Below are 21,549 nucleotides of genomic sequence, written 5' to 3' on the forward strand. Positions count from 1 at the left end.
CGGGATCCCACTACTAAGCACATCTTTCCCTCCTCCCGCTTTCTGCTTTCCGCAGGGATCGCTCCCTACGCGACTCCCTTGTCCATTCGTCCCCCCCATCCCTTCTTACCGATCTCCCTCCCAGCACTTATCCTTGTAAGCGAAACAAGTGCTACACATGCCTTTACACTTCCTCCCTCACCACCATTCAGGGCCCCAGTTAGTCCTTCCAGGTGAGGCGACACTTCATCTGTGAGTCGGCTGGTGTGATATACTACGTCCGGTGCTCCCGGTGCAGCCTTCTATATATTGGTGAGACCCAACGCAGACTGGGAGAGCATTTTGCTGAACACCTACGCTCTGTCCGCCAGAGAAAGCAGGATCTCCCAATGGCCACACATTTTAATTCCACCTCCCATTCCCATTCTGATATGTCTATCCATGGCCTCCTCTATTGTCAAGATGAAGCCACACTCAGGTTGGAGGAACACCACCTTTTATTCCGTCTAGGTAGCCTCCAACCTGATGGCATGAACATTGACCTCTCTAACTTCCGTTAATGCCCCTCCTCCCATTCTTACCCCATGCCTTATTTATCTATTTATTTCCCCCTTTTTTCCTCTCTCTGTCCCTCTCACAATTGCTCCTTGCCACTCTCCATCTTCCTCTGGCACTCCCCTCCCCCTTTCTTTCTCCCTAGGCCTCCTGTCCTATGATCCTCTCCCTTCTCCAGCCTTGTATCCCTTTTGCCAATCAACTTTCCTGTTATTAGCTCTATTCCTCCCCCTCCTGTCTTCTCCTAACATTTCGGATCTCCCCCTTCCCCTCCCCCTCCCACTTTCAAATCTCTTACTATCTCTTCTTTCAGTTAGTCCTGACGAAGGGTCTCAGCCCAAAATGTCAACTGTACCTCTTCATATAGATGCTGTCTAGCCTGCTGTGTTCACCAGCATTTTCTGTGTGTTGCTTGAATTTCCAGCATCTGCATATTTCCTTGTGTTTGCGTTCACCAGGATGTTGTCTGGATTATTTAGTTTTAATTATAAGAGGTTGGACAAACTTGGATTGTTTTCTAGGGAGCATCAAAGGCCGAGGGGTAATCTGATAAAAGCAAATATTATTATGAGAGGCTTAGATAAGGTAAGTAGCCAAGGGGCTTTTCCTCCAGAGTACGGATATCAGAGGGCATAGCTTTAAGGTGAGAGGGGTTAAAACACAAAGGAGAATTACTAATTATTTTATCTCTAAACACAAAGAGTGGTAGGTATCTGGAATAGTGCAAGGGAGATGGTAAAGCAGATATAAAAGCAACATTTATGAATGTTGAAAGTCATGCCAACAGGCAAGGAATGGAGGATATAAACCACGTACAGACAGGTGAGATTACTTTAATCTGGCATTGTGGTCAGCGCATACATTGTAATTTTAGATCCTTTCCTGTGATGTATTATTTTACATTTCCATCTAACCCTCCTTAGATTCCAACACTCACTTTGACAACCTAAAAGCAACTTACAGTACCGATTAACCTACCCATCTGCATGCCTTTGGGATCTGTAATAACTGGAGTACCTGCAGGAAACCCATGTGGTCACAGGAAGAATGTACAAACTTCTCATTGACAACGTTAGAGGTCAGGATTGAAGGCAATTCTCTGATATTGTGAGGCAGTAGCTCTACTGACTGTGCCATAGTGCTGTTGGTTAATTATAGCCTTAATCCAAGCAGCTAAATTCCAGAAGTGAGTGGCTTCGTTTTTATCAGTGCAGGTCCACAATCTCTTATCCGAAATCCTTGGGGCCAGTTGTATTTCGGAATTCAGAATTTTTCGGATTTCAGACCCCCTCCCCCGCTGATACCAAAAAACACGTATGCCCAAGTCCCTTATTTAACCTGTCGCAGTGTGGTAGACTTTAGGACCCAGTGGCACACCAAACCTACACACATCCTCCCGTATACTTTAAATCATCTCTAGATTACTAATAATACCTAATACAATGTAAATGCTATGTAAATAGTTGTTATACTGTATTGTTTAGGGAATAATGACAAGAATTTTTTTTTATTTCCAACAAAAATATTCAATAAAATATAAAAATATACAGCTTCAAACGAACCGAATCAAACACATGGTAAATGACTTATTGGAATAAATATAGAACGTCACTGTCACTATAAAACTTCAGTAACTTTTCTTTCTGTTTATTTAAATCATATACAGTGGTAGTTCCGACACTATTTTCTTTAGTCAGACGCCGCACAGACACACCACGATCAAGCTTCTGCAATAACTCCACTTTCTGTGTTATTGTTAATGATAGATGCTTCCTTCTCTTTTTCTCATTGTTACCCTTAGGGATATCTGCAGCTCTTTTTGACATTTTCACAGTGAAATTAAACACAAAGTCAGCAGTGAACACAAAATATCAGCGAACAGCAAATGCACGTGTAACCAGTATGAGCGCTGAGCCACAACTGACGTCTGGCGGCCTCTGCTTGTGCTGCCACTTCACTCCTGAGTGACGTCAGCTGTTGGCGAAAAAAAACTTCAGTTTTCGGAGCTTTTTGGATTTCAGAATTTCGGATAAAGGAATGTGCACCTGTATATATATATATGATGGGGTGGATAAATGAGGAGTTTCGTCAGTGGGAAATAAGAGGAAAACTATGAATTGGCTGAAGTCTCACATCTTCTTAAGGGAGAAAGCTGTGATTGCCATAAATTAAACCCAAGGTCATTACTACATCAAAGAATTAACCAATCTTAGTTAATTCATAAATAATTTTCCCTCCATTACAAAATAGGGAGAAGAAATTTTTACAGGGAGTTTTCAATTCCACTCACCCTTACAAGATGATTCAAGTATACCAGTCCTGAATGCAGCAAGATCTGGACAACATTTTGGGTTGCTATGTGGAATTCACTTCCCTTTTAAGCCCCAACACAATCTACCCTTGACATTTAACGGAATTAATATTGCCAATAGCCCAATCGACCAAAACCTGTGGTGTCACTTTCACTTGAAATTCAACTGAATCACTCACTACTAAAATGTTTACAGACTTGGGTCAGAAGTTGGATTTCTGGCACTGAGTGACTCACCTACTGGCTTTGCAAGTTATGTGAATGGTGGAAAGGAATACTCTCAGCTCAAACTGATGAGACTATTTTCAATGACACAAGAATCTGTTCACCATCCAGAACAAAGCATTCTCACTATTCAGTGCCTTGCTTGCCAGCCTAAAGATTTACTCCCTTTGATTTGGTGCAACATGGTTTCAGTATGTTGGCGAGTTTTCAACCACCACTCTGGATAACAGACTAATTTTTCCTTATTTTAAGGTTGCTTCAAGATTTTGTTTGTGTAAAATTGAACATGTCACAGTAATTCACTGTAAATTATCTAGGGACTTCTGACTTTAATTTCCTTACTATTTACCCTTGGGCTTCTGAACCTAGGTGTAACTGTAACACTTCCATTTTAAAGGCCTCCCATTGTTCAAATGCAGTTTTCCCTGCCCAGCTTTGATTCCAAGTGAGATCTGTTCGCACCCCACTGAAACTGGCTCTTCATTAATTGACTTTTTTTTTGACTTAAAGTATTTCATGGCTCATTTCATGGTATACTAAACCTTACAATATGATCACTTTTTCTGCTCCTTTTCCAAACTTTTCTCATTGAGTCAGAAATGTACCGATAAATTGAGATAACTTTGTCACTTGATAATTGTGATCACACGAAGTAATTATATCAATAAATGTAACTACTTTGGAACACCTTGAAGAAAAAAATTAAAGGCACAATCAATGCATTTTTAATTACATATGTAAACTTAACCAATAAAAATTGCTTAATATACCCAAACTCTTTTCAATAGTTTTTTACAGATTTTGAAGATTTATAGAAGCAACATGACTTACAATGCCTAGTCTAGCATTTGAAATACCAGCAATCAGATCCTACATTATGTTGTGGAATCTTCTTTGATGCGAAGGCAGGCACTCAAAATTTTTGTTGATGAATCCTTCTGGCTAATTAAATTACAGTTGATCCTGCTCTTGCATACACTTTAATGTTCTTGGATAGAAAGTTCATTTGTTAGTTCACTTAGTAGTGACAATGAACATTATTTCTCCCAACATACTTTAGAATTTCAAAGTAGGAAATCTGTCATGAGAATATTCAGTATTTCACCAATGTTTCAATTAACAACAGTCCACACACATCAAGCAAAAGACAGTGAACAGAAGACTTACCAATGAAAAAAGATACCCATATTTTTATTGGGTGAAAAAAAACGACTATCAATGAAGTAAAGCTGGTTGTAGTATTCCATAAGAAGCTCGATTCCAGCATCATTCCGGGTTGGAGTTCGCATTGCCTGAAATCAAAATGCTGGTATAAGTCAAGTGATTAAATTTAAAATTTTTCAAAATTACCAAACTCATTTGCACTGATGTTCTAGCACAATGCAGCATGGAGAGTGTTGCTTAGATTCAGACCTGTATCTCACCATTACTGAACAAACAGCAAGTTTCAGAGGAAGAGAAAACGCACAGGGCAGTAAACCCAGAACGTTTCCCTGACACTATTATTGAAAAGTGTTTGCAGAAAATCAGCAACACAGCATCAATCTAACCTTTGAATTGTAATTATCACACAATAGAGAAAAACAATGAACAGTTTGGTCCGTCCAATCTTCCGTCCTTGGACTCACTTTACACTGCACGCTGTCGGAGCAGTGCTGCCAGGATAATCAAGGACACGACCCACCCAGCCAACACACTTTTTGTCCCTTTCCCTCCGGGAGAAGGCTCAGGAGCTTGAAGACTCGTACGGCCAGATTTGGGAACAGTTTCTTTCCAACTGTGATAAGACTGCTGAACGGATCCTGACCCGGATCTGGGCCGTACCCTCCAAATATCTGGACCTGCCTCTCGATTTTTTTGCACTAACTTACTTTCCATTTTTCTATTTTCTGTTCATGATTTATAATTTAAATTCTTATATTTACTAATTTTTACTATTTTTAATATTTTTAAGATTTAATATTTGTAATCGAGGGAGCAGGAAGCGCAGAATCAAATATCGCTGTGATGATTGTACGTTCTAGTATCAATTGTTTGGTGACAATAAAGTATAAAGTATAAGTCAGATCCTGTTTATTTGAATTCACATCCTTTGCAATGCTACATGTGATAAGCGTAGCATTATAATAAACTAGTTATCATTTTGCAACAGAAGCCTTTATTTAGTCTCTCATTCTTAAATGATAAGAGACTGGTAGGCAGCATGATAATTTCCTGGAAAGATAAAATGAATTTTGATCAACCATACACTTAACCCATTTTCCTTTCTCCAAAAACAAACATATTTGATTTCAGGTCTATAGAATTTCCACTCCTTTAACCATTTACCAATCAAATTAAATATCATAATTAAACATTTATCAACTAAAATTAGACCATTTTAATTATGATTGCCCTTAAACTACAAGGATAATAAGAGGGAAAAAATACACACAGGTGCATGGATAGCAGTCTAATCTTTTCTTGTCTGTCATCAAATTTTAACTTAAAAAGGGTTGTGCACTTTCAGATCCAATAGCTCCAGATGCAACAATCCAACAATATTTAATACAAAGATACATTTTCTAAGCTACATCCATGATCAAAGAGAGAAAAGGCAAAAGCATACTCAATGCCTCTTGATGCCCTCTGTTGGTCGAGGTCGACCACAGATATTGCATCCCAGCTGTCTACACAAGCCACAATATGGAGAGCAAGCTGTTGTCCCTGTAGCAGGCTCCCCCTCTGCACGCAGCTGATGAATCCAAAGGAACAGCAGAGACAGCTTGACATTAGCACTGTCACAGGAGTTGCCAGTCAGCATTGAACTTAACGTTGGACTGACTTTGGGGCTCCAACTCTGGATTTTTCCTCGGGGTTTACTCGGGGTATTGCTGTAAGGCAGCGGAGGTTTCAGATCAGGAGTTTCTCTTTTCCTAGATGAGTTGCCAACCATGGCTGAGGAGTCCCATTTGCCCAAAGCAACTAGTAACCCACTTTTGCCCCTCGTCTTGTCAGTAGAAACAGTTCCGCTAGGCTTAGTAGCTAAGCCACACGTGAAGACCAGAACTGGACCTGGTTGTCAGAGGCCATTTCAAATGCATCCCTTTGGGAGCATTTAATAGGTAGTGGGAGCTTATCCTCATTACCTCCCTCAATGATGACAACCTTAATCAACCAATGCTTCATGAATTCTTAAATTTCACCTGTAAGCAATGTCTTCCTTTCTCCAAGGAAATAAAAATCCCAAATTTTCCAAAGCCATTCAGAATACACAGATTAAAATCTATTTATGATGTCAAACACTTGATAAATATTTTTCAATACCTGTACAGTATAAATAACCACCCACTTAGTTAATCACAAGCATTGCCACAGATAAATAATGTAAAAGCACCACCAGGGCTAAATAATTAAAAATTTCCAAATCCCTGAGGGTCTATTTTCTTTTCTATCTTCTCCATGACAGAATATAATGAAGAGGTGGAATGTCCAAAGTTGCCTTAACCAAGTGAGTAATCATACGAATATAAACAACGAGCATCTGCAGCCTATTGGACCATCAAGACTTCATGCTTTATCTGCAAGTGTTTTGAGGACTGTGTACCAAAAAGGATAACCCAGATGTTCCCAAACTGGAAACCACAGATGGCAGATCCATCCCCTACTGAAACTACGTCTGCAGTTTTCAAATCATGTGACACTGTCCTTTAAAAGAAATTGAGATATAATCTCCACCAAGCTATCAGAAATGCCAAGAGACAATGCAGCCTAAAAATCCAGTCCCAAACCAGCCATCAGTTGTAGCCGGGCTTACATAACATAACGGGCTACAAAACAAAGTTGGGCAACATCGCCAACAAAAGCACATCCCTTCCAGGTGAGCTTAAAGCATTTTATGCATGAGTTGAACAGGAGGAGTTTGGTATGTCGCTACCCACCCCAACAGCTTCCACCCACAGATATCATTACAGACAAAAGACCATTCTTCCAGAGAGTGAACCGTAGGAAGCACGGGGCCAGATGGTGTCCCTGGACGTATCCTTAGATCCTGTGCAGGTTAGCTTGTGAGGGTATTTAGAGACATTTTTAACCTCTCTCTGCTTCAATCCGAAGTTCCACTGCTTGACGAAGACCACTACCATCCAGGTACTTAAGAAAAACAAGGTAAAATGCCTTAAACAACAGGAACTCTGCAGATGCTGGAAATTCAAGCAACACACATCAAAGTTGCTGGTGAACGCAGCAGGCCAGGCAGCATCTCTATGAAGAGGTGCAGTCGACGTTTCAGGACTAACAAGTGGCAGACAGGTGGAAGGAATTGCCGTTAAAGATCCTGACATAAATGCAGGACAAAATCTGGTGCAAGACAACATTGCATAGGAGTTGCTTTCCAAACAAGGGTGGAAGAGACAACAGACACCAGAGAAGCTAGAGTCTAAAGATATAAGACATGCACATGAGTCAGACATCCACATTTACACCTAAAGCAAAATTTGAACAATAGAGACCAGGGATCTCTGATATATTTCTTTCTCCCTTGCTGTATTGGGAGATTGAGTTGAACTTCGGACTTGTTAAAATCAGCCAACTTTGGAGCAGAATCAGTGATCTTCTTACTCTGAATGAAATAATGCATTTGGCCATAACACGTAAGTATATTGCATACAAAAGAAAATCTGAAGATGCTGGAAATCCTGCCAAAGGGTCTCGGCCCGAAACGATGACTGTACTTTTTTAGTATAATACTTAGTTTATTTTTAATGGAACTTGTTACCTGTCAACCCAAGAACAATGGAACCTACCTGCCGGAGGTCTGCAAGTTCCTTCAGCTCTTTTTCGTACCTGCATCCTGGCTCACTGTAGTGTTTTTCAATGAGTTCCTATCAAAACAAAAAAGAATGCAGAGCACTCAGCAGAATTGTTTGAATTGTAACTGGAAAGGGATGAATGGCCTAAAATTAAAAAAAAAATCTTAGTGATGATGTTAGGGAAACCAACTCATGATTTTGAAAAGTGGAGTTTCAGAGATGGATTTTCACTCTGACGGATTTCTGAATTCAGGAGCAACTGAGGAGAAGCATAGTTTATACAAAAAGGAGAAAAGAATACAATGATATGGAGACAGATGGAGACGAAATAACTGGAATGTGACATGCATAGAGCTTATACCTGACATGGTATGTAAATTTATTCCAGAATTAGATATCATTAGCAAGGCAAACATTTATTACCTATCTCCAATTCCCATAAACCTCTTATGTTGTAGGTTTTGAACCCAGAAACAATGATGGAGCAGGAACATGATTGAGCTTCAGGAATCACTATTTTCCACTGTAACAAACATGACTTTAATTAGTGAAATATATTTCCTTTGATGCTCATGGACTCCTTGAGCCAAATAGCTTTGTGCTAGATTGCAAATTATATTTAAGATCTGGACTATTGAGTAGTTACTCTGTCATATTCCCAAAACACAAAAACCTCAGAACAAGATGTGAGACTCAGGCCTAGCTGCCCATTTCTTTATGAATAAGATTACCATCAGAGTGGTGGAGCTGAGCAGAACTAGTGTGACAGCAGGATGAAAATCTTGTGACTTCATTTTATCCTCTAATGTTAAAGTGGAAGATAAAACATTACAGAGCTATTTTAGTTCATTTGACCATAAAAGCATAAGGCATAGGAATAGAATTGGGCCATTTGACCAACTGAGTTTGCTCCATCATTCCATCATGGCTGATTTATTACTCCTGCACCCCATTCTCCTGCTTTCTCACCATAACCTTTGACACCCTGACTAATCAAGAACCTATCAACCTCTGCTTTAAATATAACCCATAACTTTGCCTCCATAGCCGTCAGTGGCAATGAATTCCACATATTCAACATCCTTTGGCTAAAGACATTTCTCTTTATCTCTGCTCTAAAGAGATGTTCCTCTATTCTGAGGCTCTGGTCCCTCTGGTCCTAGATTCCCTCTGATCCTGATACTTTACAGGAGTGCAGATACAACAGGATCAATTATACCAATGATATATTTTTTTAATTAGTTGTCAATCACAGCAACTTGGAGTAAGTCCATTTTGTAAATGTTCACGCTTGGAAGACAGAATAAAAAGTAGTTTTTCTGCATTCATTCTAGATGGCGATCAGAGTCACTCAGATGAAAAAGGCACTTCAATCAGGTTAAGTATTTTCCCATTTTGCATTAAATGCTTAACCATCATTAAGATAAAATTCTTGTTTGAATGAAAAAAATGCTTTAATTTCCACAGCAGCCATGTGAAATTTAAACACTTAACACCTCCTTTACTCATGTAACCCTCGGTTTGGCTAGTGGCTTAATCTAGGGGAAGACAGCTCCCGGCCCAGTAAAACTTAACAAATCTTGTTTGGGTGGATGCTGCGTGATGTGCCCGTTACAAATCAGTACCATGAAATAACAAACAGTACACAGTATACAATTAAATGACTGAGCTTTATAATTCTTAATTTGACTATACGGTTAGTAAAGAAACAAAAAAGGAAAAGGGCCCATTCTCATGAAACAGTCTAATGCGCAATGTTGGAGCTCACAATTCTGTCCAATCGTTCCCTGTCGACTCCTCCGAGTGTCGGCAACCCTCAGACCCTCGCTCCAAGTCCACTCTGTCCGGCTGTCTACCAACTCCCTCCATTTGCATCTTCTCTCTTCAACTCTCGCCAACAAAGGTCGCAAATCCTTTCTCTCAGACCCACAAGAAAGAAACAACATGCCTCTCATTGAATGGCACACATTCCAAAGCCCCCATTATCTCCAGTCGTAACCCAAACATTGCTGCTACAGAGAAACCATTACATTAGTAGTGAACTATTACAGGGAGGCCATTACATTAGCAGTGAAACCTTACAGCGTGTTGCACTCTCCGCCCACCAAATTTAGTTATGTCCTCATGACATTGAATAATTCGCCAACCCCTCCTGCAAAACACTAAGTCCAATCCAGGTGCACAAGGCAGTGACACAGCTCCCCAAAATGGTTGGGGTCACACTCTGTTCCCCTGAAGCTACATAAGCCAGCCTATCTGGCGGTCTCCTAATTCCCTGAGACCTCCGTTTCCCCTCACCTAACTCTTCAGGTTCCGACACTACTGGGGATACTTCTGGTCTACCTGGTGAGGCCTACCCCGGCTCTCACTCGTGCCCACCAGCATCTCGGACCCCTCTGTCCTGTGGCCAACGCCCGCTTAATCTCTTGCAGGGTCCCGCTGCAACCTAGGCTGTCCACAGATAAAGCCCACACCCCTTTTCACCTGACTCAGTGGGAGAAGGGCTGGGAGTCTCTTCCTCAATCAATGGGGAGTCAGCAAAAAGCAGCAAATACCACACATCCAGGTCCTCATCCTCTGAATCAGTATCCTTCTCAGGGGTAGGGGACAGCTTAACCTCTCCTGCTGTTGGCCTTCCAATCGTCCCGTGTTTCTGCAGAGTCCTCCTACTAGGTGAAGGGTCCAGGTCGGGCTCTAGGTCTACCTGCACCTCTTGTCCCAGGGCAGCACGTGGTTCCGATGGAGAATCTTGCCAAGCCCATTCCTGGAAAACTGGTAGGTTTGGCATCTGACTCTCCACCATATAGGGTGTAGCCGCCCAGCAGTCAGCCAACTTATGCTTCCCAGGTAGCCCCAAATTCCTTATAAAGACTTGGTCTCCTGGCAGGAGTTGGGAGAACCTCACCTTTTGATCATACCTCCTCTTATTTCCTGGATTCTGCTTAGCAGCTGCGACCCCAGCTAATTCATAAGCCCTTTTCAGCTCTCTTCTCATATCAGATACATACTTCAGATAAGTCTTCAGTGGTAAGTCGCCCTCGTCAGACCCAAAACAAAGGTCAATGGACAACCTCACCTTGCGCCCGAACAGAGAGTATGGCAAGTACCCGGTAGCTTCATTTCGGATACAATTATAACTGCAGACCAGATGTCCAATATGTTGACTCCAGCTGCTCTCTTGCTGATTTCCAAGGTCCTGAGCATATCTAGCTTGTCCGATTAAACCTCTCGGGCTGGGGATCACCCTGAGGATGATAGGGCATGGTTCTCGACTTCTCGACTCCAAGCATGCCCAGTAACTCATGGATGAGTCTGTTCTCAAAATCCCGTCCCTGATCACTATGTATCTGCCTGAAGAGGCCATAATAAATGAAATACTTCTCCCAATATACTTTGGCCACAGAGGACGCCCTCTGGTCCTTGGTAAGAAAAGTCTGTGCATATCTGGTGTAGTGGTTTGTGATGACTAAGATATTCGCCGTGTTGCTGGCATTGGGTTCTATTGACATGAAATCCATACACACCAGGTTCAGGGGCCCCGCACTCTGCAAATGGGACAAGGGAGCTGCCTGCGTAGGCAACATCTTCCGCCGAATGCATCAAATGCACGACTGGCAGTATTCTTCAACATCTGACTTCATTCGGAGCCAGTAAAACCAGTCTCTGAGCAATCCATAGGTCTTTTCAACCCCCAAATATCCAGAATCATCATGAAGTGAGTTCAAAGCAATCCTCCAATACTTCTCCAGCAGAACCAGCTGGCAACACTGAGGACGGTCCGGGGGTGATGTGACCCGGTATAGGATCTGGTTCCACAACTCCAACCGAGGCCATTCTCGCAGTAATAGAGGCACCACCGTGTGCTTCGTCTTCTCTGCCTGAGCCATGTCTCCGTTTATGCCTAATGACCAAACGATACCAATGCCCGGGTCCTCTCGCTGAGCAGCTGCCACTTCCCCAGAACACAATTCTGGCAGCTGATTTGTTTTCAGAGCAGTCAGCTTATGGTAAACCTGGGGAATGGCGTCATCAGAAGCTCCAAACTGATCCACCGTTCGATCCTTCCCATCCTTTCCCTCAGCCTTCATGGTGATGGCAAAGTGACACATGGCCTTTACCCCGGGGCAGGAATGCTCTCCCACTCCTCGTCCCTGTCCAGTCCCTCATGCGCCTGTCGGGACAAAGCATCATAATCAATGTTCCTGCTTCCCGGCCGGTACTTCAGGCTGAAATCACAGGCAGACAATACCACCAATCACTGATGGCCTGTGACATCCAGTTTCACTTAGGTCAGGGTACAAGTTAGAGGGTTGTTGTCCGTCCTCACCTCAAACTTGGCCCCATAGAGGTAGTCACTCAGCTTATCCACCACTGCCCATTTCAACGCCAGAAATTCCAACTTGTGCGTGGGAGAGTTTTTCCTCAGAGGGCGTCAGACTCCAGCTGACAAACACAACGGGTCTCAGCCCGGTGCCCTGATCCTGATACAGGACACCTCCTAAGCCCTCTCGGCTGGCATCTGAGTGCAGTACATATGACAATCGGGGATCTGCAAAAGCCATCACCGGTGCCTGGGTCAGCAGCTCCTTCAGCGACTGAAAGGCCTCCTCACATTCTGCATCCCACCTCGGTCCAAAGGGCTCCAATGGGCTAAGATACTCTCCACCCTCCTGTCCTCTTTTCCTCCTCCTTTTCTTTTTCAAGGGAGGGTAACCGTACAGAAGCTGATTCAACAGGTGACTCACTTTTGTGTAGCCTTTCACGAACCTCCGATAGTAACCACAGAATCCAAGGAACGAGCGCAGAGCACTCACAGTCTGGAGTCTTGGCCAAGTGGCCACCACCTCAATCTTAGCCAGATCCGTAGCTATTCTATCCCATGAAACTATGTGCCTAACATAGCTAACAGACATTTTGCAGAACTGGCACTTGTCCAGGGAAAGCTTTAACCCTTCAACTTTCAGGCGGCCCAGCACCTTCAGTAGCCTTGCTTCATGTTCTTCCAAGGTGGATCCAAGTACTATGAGGTCATCTAGATACACAAATACCTAAAGCAAGTTCATATCTCCCATTGTCTTCTCCATGACCCACTGGAAGGTTGCAGGGGAACCCGATCAGCCCTGAGGCATTGTTTTGAACTGGAAGAATCCCAGGGGACATATAAATGCCGTCTTCTCTTTGTCAGCCTCACTCATGGGGATCTGGTAACATCCACTCCTCAAGTCCAGCACACTGAACCAAGTCGTACCACTCAGACAGCCCAGTGCATCTTCATTCCTCAGAACTGTATACTGGTCAGGGACGATGTGCCTGTTCAGGGTCCTATAGTCCACACACTTCCCATTCTTCTTTCAAGCCACTACTATTGGGGACGCATAGGGGCTTCGGGACACAATGATAATTTCAGCTTTCTTCAGCTTACACAAATGCTCCCGAATGTCTTCCACCTCTGCAGGGGCTGGTCTCCGCAACTTTTCTCCAAACAGGGGTGTCCTCGGTCACCAGGATAGTGTGACGAGTGCTCTTGGAGCAACCCACATCAAATTCATCAGTGGAAGAGAAACCTTCCAACTTCAACATTGTCACTACCAACCTTCTCTTCCAAACCGCAGGAAGCAGGGAGTCCTCGAAGTTGAATGACTCAGCGGTCAACTTTCCCCCCTTTTCCAATAGTTTCTCCCTGGCTTGTCTCACAGGGACACTAGACATTACTGTCAGCAGGAACAGATGCACCAGGGGCATCCCCCGCTTGAAGGTGACCTTCCCCTTCGTAGTGTTCCTGACAATCACTGCCATCCTGCTCACCTGTATAACCCAGGGCTTCTGCAGTTTGGTTCTCGCCAGTACCCCAGCAGGAAATCCCAATTCCCTCTTGTGGTCTTCCGGAGCGTCCACTAAGAGGGCCTCACCCTCAGGCACTCTGGGAAATTTGGGGGTCCCTATCACTCTCGCTACTTTTCTGGGCCGTAACACCATTGGCTTCGACTGGATGAACCACACAGTCCCTCGTCTACATTCATTATCCAGCCCAATGCAGTCACACACTTCCCCAAAAGCAGCTTGAAACACTGGGTACGTGGACAATGTTCCCAAATAGCTCTCGCTAGCCTTCTCCTTGCAGGCCCCCCATGAACCTCCTCACAACAGGGGTGTTTTTCCCCACCAGTATTGAAACACTGCACTTCTCAAAGGGGCCTGGACAAACCAGCACTAATGTATCAAGGACCTCACACTCCCACATCGGCCTCCGAGAGCTCCAACTTCACTGACAAATAACTGCCGTACAGATAATCACCTGCACTAAGACCCCAGATCTCCAGTGTCCTGAACGGTGTCAATGGTAAATGCTTCAGATACCGGTTGTAAAACTAACGGTACGACAATGTGACCTGCGATCTGGTGTCAAGTATGGCATTAGCATAAATACCCTCTATCTGTAGTGACACACTGGAATATGGTCCCAACTAAGCCTTCAGGAATAGGGTTTTTCACTTTCAGGGGTTCTGTGGTATATTGCTGAGAATGTGTTCCCCCAGAGACACCAGGCCGTTCCCTCACTGGGTCTCCTGTAAGATTTCCCAACAACTCGTTCTGCTTAGGTACCCGGGGGCTCACTCTCCTTCTCACGTGACACTGGCTGCTAGCAGCCCTCTGCATTGTTCGTCCCTTTAGGGGATCTGCCCCCACCCCCCATCAGCTCCATCATATGGGGGGGGGGGTCACACCCACTGATAACAGCCGAGAAATCTCAGTTCTCAACTCTGCCACAATCTCTCTACCGCTCCCCAAGGCAGGCTATCCGTGGTCACTTCACCGCAGGGGACCACAACCGAGGACTGTTGATGGGGCCTGCTGACGGAGCCACGTTCTCCTTCTCCCCTACCTCTCTGATCAGCTCAACAAAAGAGGGAGGGCGGCACGTGTTATGAGACTGTCAGAGACCCCAAGCAATCAGGTCCTGCGACTGGGCGCCCTGGCTATCTGGTCCACTCTTAACTGATCCACCTCAGCCGCCTGAATGATCCCTCTGTGCTGCAAGCAATTTAGCTGCCCCTCTAGCCGAAAGATAAAAGTAGAAAGCTTCTCCCCTTCTCCTGATGCATATTCTGAAACCCTGCCATGTGCTCCATTGGGCTTCCTGTCATGCCAAAAGCATTTTCCAGTGCTCGCATTTAACTCATAGTTGCTATGGGATACCGCAACCTGACGGCTCTCACAACGTCAGCAGCCCGCCCACTCAAACTCTCAACCAATCTCTGTCACTTTACATCAGAGCACTGTCACTCATCTAACAACTGAGAAATCTGCTCTGCGCAAGTCTCATACTCCTCTTCCCCTTTAGGCGTGGGCGTTATTCCAGAGAATAGGCAGAGTTTACAATAGCTGGGACTTGAACCTGGGCATTTTTCCATTTATTCACCAGAGAGGTAAGGGCAGATACTAACTCAAAATTCTCACTCTCCCCTGGAGGATGGGGACTAATTAGACATTCCAAATCCAACCACTCCTTCCACTCACTCCTCAGAAACAACAGAACCCTGTCTTTGAAATCTCTGCTCCTAGCTACAGGAAACTCGACTTGTGATTCGACCCGCCCCGCTGCTGCTATGTCAGCACTGGTCTGCATTAAAACAAGATCTGCACCCGCCATTTTATCAAACCTCCACCCCACAATTGCAACTTTAGCAGTACTTAACAGGCAAATTAACAATTCATCCGGAGTACGAATATCTACTCCAGTGGTTCAATGCTCAGGGTATTCACACAGCATCCAACTAAAACAATCCAGAATGATACCCCCACAATTGTAACCCTAGGTTCAACTAGCGGCCTAATCTAGGGGAAGACAGGCCAAACTTAAGAAATCTCGTCTGGGTGGATGCTGCGTGATGTCTCCCCTGTCACAAATCAGTACCATGAAATAACAAACAGTACACAGTATGCAATTAAATGACTGAGCTTTATAATTCTTAATTTGACTATACCGTTAGTCAAGAAACAAAAAAGGAAAAGGGCCCATTCTCATGAAACAGCCTAATGCGCAACGTTGGAGCTCACGGTTCCGTCCATTCGCTCCCCATCGACTCCTCCGAGCATTGCCAACCCTCAAACCATTGCTCCAAGTCCACTCTGTTGGGCGGTCTACCAAATCTCTCCATTCGCATCTTCTCTCTTCGTCTCCAGCCGACAAAAGACCGCAAATCCCTTCTTTCAGACCCACAAGAAAGAAACAACATGCCTCTCATTGGATGGCACACATTCCAAAGCCCCCGTTTTCTCCAGTCATAACCAAAATACTGCTGCTACAGAGAAGCCATTACGTTAGCAGTGAAACCTTACAGCGCATGACACTCAGATTTTCAAGTGGTATGTACACAAATTAATAATTTGGTGCCAATGAATGGAGTGTCATGTACTTAATGTCAACAACAATGGTGTTATGGTGCCTGGGGAGCAAGGATGCCAAATAAACAAAAGAGTTTTGATGAACGTGAACTAAACTCATTTGCCTAGGCACTGTGAAATTATAACTGCTTCTTGTAACTAGGGACTAGAGTTGACATTCAGATTATTTCTCTCTTTTTCCACAAACAGTACTGTAAATAAAAAAATGGAAATAACTTAAATTGGATCAACATGGATGCATAGAATAAATAACTGGAAAAACAGAATATGAAATAACACCTGCCTTTCCTGCAAAACATACTGTTATTCTTATTCACTTGTGAAACAAACCACTCTTAAGAACTAAGAATTAGAGGTGCTCATTTTATATCAAAATGCTTTAATACTTGGCAACTAATTCTTCAAGATTATTTGCAAGTTAAATGAAGAATATCACTGAATATTCACGAGAAGCAGGCATAGTCAGGAGCTCTGTGCTAGCAAAGTACAACAGAATGCAATTGGAAAGAAATCTATTGTCCATTAATACAGAGCTTTACCATGGTAGTAAGATAAATAATTATACAAGTATATTCCTTTTGAAGATCCTTGATTGTGTCATTATAGGTAATTACCAACCTGTAGAGGCATCGTCAGTTCAACTTCTTTTGTCTCCTTCAGGCCAAGAGGTATCATGGGAACACTAACAGACTCACTGAAATACAAACAGAGATGGTCAAATGTTTTCATTACCTCTTCTTCCAGTCATCACCAGTATTATGTTAATCAATTGATAATAATCATACTACCTCAGCCATTGTGCCTTCAGCACAACGACCCTAAAGCTGTCAAAATTGGTCTAAATCTCTCCCTCCCTTTTCTTCCTTTAAAATAATCTTAAATTCCATTACATATTATTGTTATAACTCCTTAAAAAGTTCAGCATTTTATTTATTTGGAATTGTTGCAATAGTCCCCTGGAGACTTTACCAAGTAAAGGTGCTAAGCAAACACAAGATGTTGTTTTCATTTGAATGTCTTATTTAATCACATTAAGGGATAGTGATATCCTACAATAATGCAAAGGCTACCTATTGGTCACAATACAAGAAGAGATCTGACATTGAAAAAAGTCACTGGCATGTTTTATTTTATTTCAATAAAACTTAAACTAAAATGGAGCCAATTACTGTAATAATGAACTTTTTGAGGTGGATGTAAACCAGTAGTTCCCAAAGTGGGTAACATTGCCTCCGCCCCCCCCCCCCCGGGGGGCAGTGGGAGTTTCTAAGAGGGAGATAAAGATAAAAAGGATGGTTGGGGATGGGTGCTTGATAGCAAGGAGGGCAGCTGAGGGATTTTAGGCTTAATTTAAGAAATTAACTAATCATAAGAATTTGATCCTCACTGCTTCATCATTATTACAATAATAATGTATACATAATCTCTTGCTAACCCAATGTTCTCTTAGACTTTGCTCAAAGTGTATTATAGTTGTTGAAAAGCAATGTGACACTTCTATATTTGGCATATCATGACTGAAGGAATTGTGTTATTTCTGGGCCTGGCCTGCACATTACTGCCGTTCACTACTACAGTACATTGTTAGATAATACAATTCCCATACTCTAATCACATAGTGATGCAATTCCTGTGGATTAGGGTGGGGCACTCAATGGTAAAGTTCAGAATTTTCCCTTTTAAGTGGTCCTCACCGCATTTCTCTAGCCTACAGCCCAAGTGAGATATCACTGCCCCATGAGGGTCAGATTTTGCTTCTGCTCTGATGACATCATAACTTCCCCATTATTGATCATATCACTTGAGGTTGGACCTAAAACAATAGGTGATTGACTGTGGTCATTAATTCCTAGCAAAAATAGCAGGAACAGACCAAATGAAAAAGTAATGTAGACAGACAGTAGAGTGTGGAGTATCTGAAATATGGATTCACACCTGCAACAAGCTAAATCTGTAAAGCCCCATACAATTGGAGCAAAGCTGATTCTGCCGGTAGTAGGGAAGGTTCAGAGTATGGTTTTACATGTGTCACCAGATCAAATAATTAAAGCAATTCCACTCAGTGATCACACTGTTCAAAAATGAATAGCTAAAATATCTGAGAATGTGAATGAAACATTGTGCAACATACTTAGGACAATAGAATTTGCCATTCAGTTAGATGAGTTAACTTTGCCAAGCAATGAATCTTTGCTTCATAAAAGATGAAAGCATGGTTCAGGAGTTGTTATTTACAAGGGAACCAGGAACAGATATGGAAGGGGGAGTTAATACTTCAGGTTGCTGAGCAATTTTTCAAAAAGAAGGGTATTCCACTCACCAACATTCTTGCTTGTGCAACAGTTAGGGGACCATCAACGACAGGACACTACTGTGGAGTTATTACTTTCTTGAAAAAAGCTGTACCTAACATATTTACCACTCACTATGTAATTCACAGACAACATCTTGTCACAAAAAACCTAAGTAATTGGCTTTATAAATTCATTAACTACTGTTATCATACTGGTAAATAAAGTCAAGTCCCATGCTTTCAATTGTAGACTATTTTGAGAGCTTTGTGTTGAAAATAATGAACAGTTTGAATGCTTGCCACTGCACACAGAAGTCAGGTGGCTCTCAAAAGGAAAATGCCCAAGACCCTTTTTTGCACTTTTTTAAACTGTGATCAAATCCTTTGAAGACTTGAACGCTTCATTGAGGTATCAACACAAGAATATTATTCACAGCATTGCTTATTTGTCAGAAATATTCACAAAATTTCATGAACCCAATCTTCAATTGCAGGGAAATGAAGTGAATATTATCAAAGTCAAATCAGTTTTCTCCACATCTCTGTCCAAGTTAACACTACTTGAGTGCAACATTAGCTGTTGCAACCTTTCCAATTTCTGAACCCCTGAGTTGGAAGACAAAATAAAGAATACTAGGTGATGATCTTCAAGTATACTATGTCTACCTGGGTGATCTGCATAAAGACATGTCATGATCTTCTTTCGATTCAAATTCCATGTTGGTTAATAATTCAATTTCTAAATATGTGTAATGAGGAATTAACAGGAAGGATGGAGGAAAAACTGACCAAACACAATGATGCTGAGTTTCAAAAAACATATCAAGATTTTCAGTTGCAGAAAATCTCAGAACACTGTGGAAAAAGGTCAAGATAGTCCATCTTGCCTTTCCAACATTACATTTAGTACAGCACAATTTCAATGCAGTGCCCAAATTCTTTCAAAGCAATGAAACTGACTGCAAATTACTGAATGTGGGGATATGAGACTATTTCTGAGTGACATTCAGTCTGATGTTGAGAAGCTAATATCATTGCACCAAGCACATCCATCTCATTGAAAGGTGAACATTTTCACATAAGAGTTTACTCTGAACTTCTGTTAAATAGCAGTAAGTCCAAAGTTCTCAAATTCCATGTCATTTGCCCATGCCTAATCTTCATCCAAGAGCCTTCTTTATTATGGTTAATATAAAATAACAACGATAATTTTACATTCAGCTGGTTAAGCCAGATAAATACATTTTACAGATTTAGGATTCAGCCACCGTAGTGTCCCCATACCCACATTTACCAGATCCACCTGCTGAGGACTTCCTTGCTGGCCCACAGTAACACAAATTCTGCAGTGTGGTCTGAATAACAATGGGCCTCCAACACTGCACAGAGAAAGCCCAATTCTTAAAACTTTGACAGGTAGCTATGGTTATTAAAGAGCATTTAAAAATCTTCAACATCTATCAGTGACATTATTAGGACATAATCAGATGTCTGAATCAAACATTCAATTCTTCTGCATTCTGTAATTGATGTATTACTCTCTAAATACAGTTGCTCCAGATGCCAGATCTGGGGGGAAAAAAACACCACATGTGAAAATATCCATGTATTTCTATTCAAATATTTTAGATGGCTAGTCACATAATACTGAGTTTTAATTTCCCATTTGTGCATCAAATACCTGCAACTGCCATCATTTGTGTAGATGTACTTTAGTACTATTCAAGAATGTCACAAAAGCTAAAAACCTGAGTTCTACTGCACAGGATCTTCCATTACAAATGTAAATACAAGTGGAACTCCATCAAGCTTTCTAAGATTTTTCAGAGTTGACATTGCACTATCAAAGGTTAACTCCAAAATTCATAGGAATTTTCTGATTTACAAGTAGCATACAAGGATGTGCTTAAGTTCTGTTAAATGGAAAACTTATTTTCCTTCACCTTGCTGGATGCTTTAGAGTTGTGGTATCACAGTTAATCAGTGGGAAGTAATATGCAACTGAATGGGTTGCCTCAATATCAGGGTCAACAGGAGAGTTCTGGTAAGATATTAAACAGCAATTATCAATTGGACATTAACACAGCCTACCTACACACATGGATAAAATGGATCTTTGCCGACCCTTAGCTTGCTGACCAGTCATACACCAAATTAAGTTGGACTTGGGTCAGCAATGGTGCAAAACACCTTCTCAAAGATTGACTTAAATTTCCTATAGTTAAATTGCTTTACACAGATTAGTTTAGGCTTATATTTTGAGATTTATTCTTAGTAATGTTTAGGTCTAGCGCAGACTAGAAACAGAGGGCAACTCGTGTTTCTCAAGCATTTAAGGGAAAATTCATACAGTAATAGATGCCATAAACCTGAAGACAAAGTATTTCTACAAAGTATACCTGCAACACAGCAATTCAAACCACTAAATTCTGCAATACTATGCCTCTCTTCTTAATTAACCCTGGTGAATGTTGAACTCAGGACCACCTTCCCATATGTTCTCCCCGACCAAAAATCCATCCCACATAACATAGGAGCAAAATTAGGCCATTCAATCTATCGAGTCTGCTCCATGGCTGATTTATTATCCCTCTCAATGCCATTCTCCTTCCTTCTCCCCATAATCTTATGCTGAAGAATTACAAACTTCTGAGTCATTTCAGTCCACCAATGCAACAACAGACTCAAAGAAGTCCATCTTTTTTATACAAAACTATAAAAGTTTAAAAATATAATAGGCATCCATTAGCCTCACGAGACCACGAATTTGCGCCTTGGAAGGTTTCCAGGGCACAGGCCTGGGCAAGGTTATATGGAAGACCAGCAGTTGCCCATGAAGTCCAGGAACTACAGCCCAAGAGCTGCCAGATACTCCTCATACGGTAACCCTTTCACTCCTGGAATCATTCTCGTGTATCTTCTCTCAACCCTGTCCAATGTCAGTATATCCTTTATAAAATAAGGAGCCCAAAACTGCACACAATACTCCA

The 21,549-nt window shown here is 42.2% G+C and overlaps 1 protein-coding gene across 2 annotated transcripts in view; it reads right to left on the reverse strand.

The window, feature by feature from the left end:
- Positions 1–21,549, reverse strand: part of rhpn1 (rhophilin, Rho GTPase binding protein 1) — a 118,199-nt gene that overhangs the window by 40,794 nt on the left and 55,856 nt on the right. For both annotated transcript variants that reach the window (XM_072259818.1, XM_072259826.1), the window contains exons 4-6: positions 16,885–16,960; positions 7,855–7,932; positions 4,238–4,362 (exon numbers count right to left, since the gene is read on the reverse strand). In XM_072259818.1, coding sequence (XP_072115919.1) covers positions 4,238–4,362; positions 7,855–7,932; positions 16,885–16,960 — 279 coding nt within the window. The remainder of the gene's footprint in view (positions 1–4,237; positions 4,363–7,854; positions 7,933–16,884; positions 16,961–21,549) is intronic.

The sequence above is a fragment of the Mobula birostris genome, chromosome 1 (genome assembly GCF_030028105.1).
Source record: "Mobula birostris isolate sMobBir1 chromosome 1, sMobBir1.hap1, whole genome shotgun sequence".
Classification (NCBI taxonomy): Eukaryota; Metazoa; Chordata; class Chondrichthyes; order Myliobatiformes; family Myliobatidae; genus Mobula; species Mobula birostris.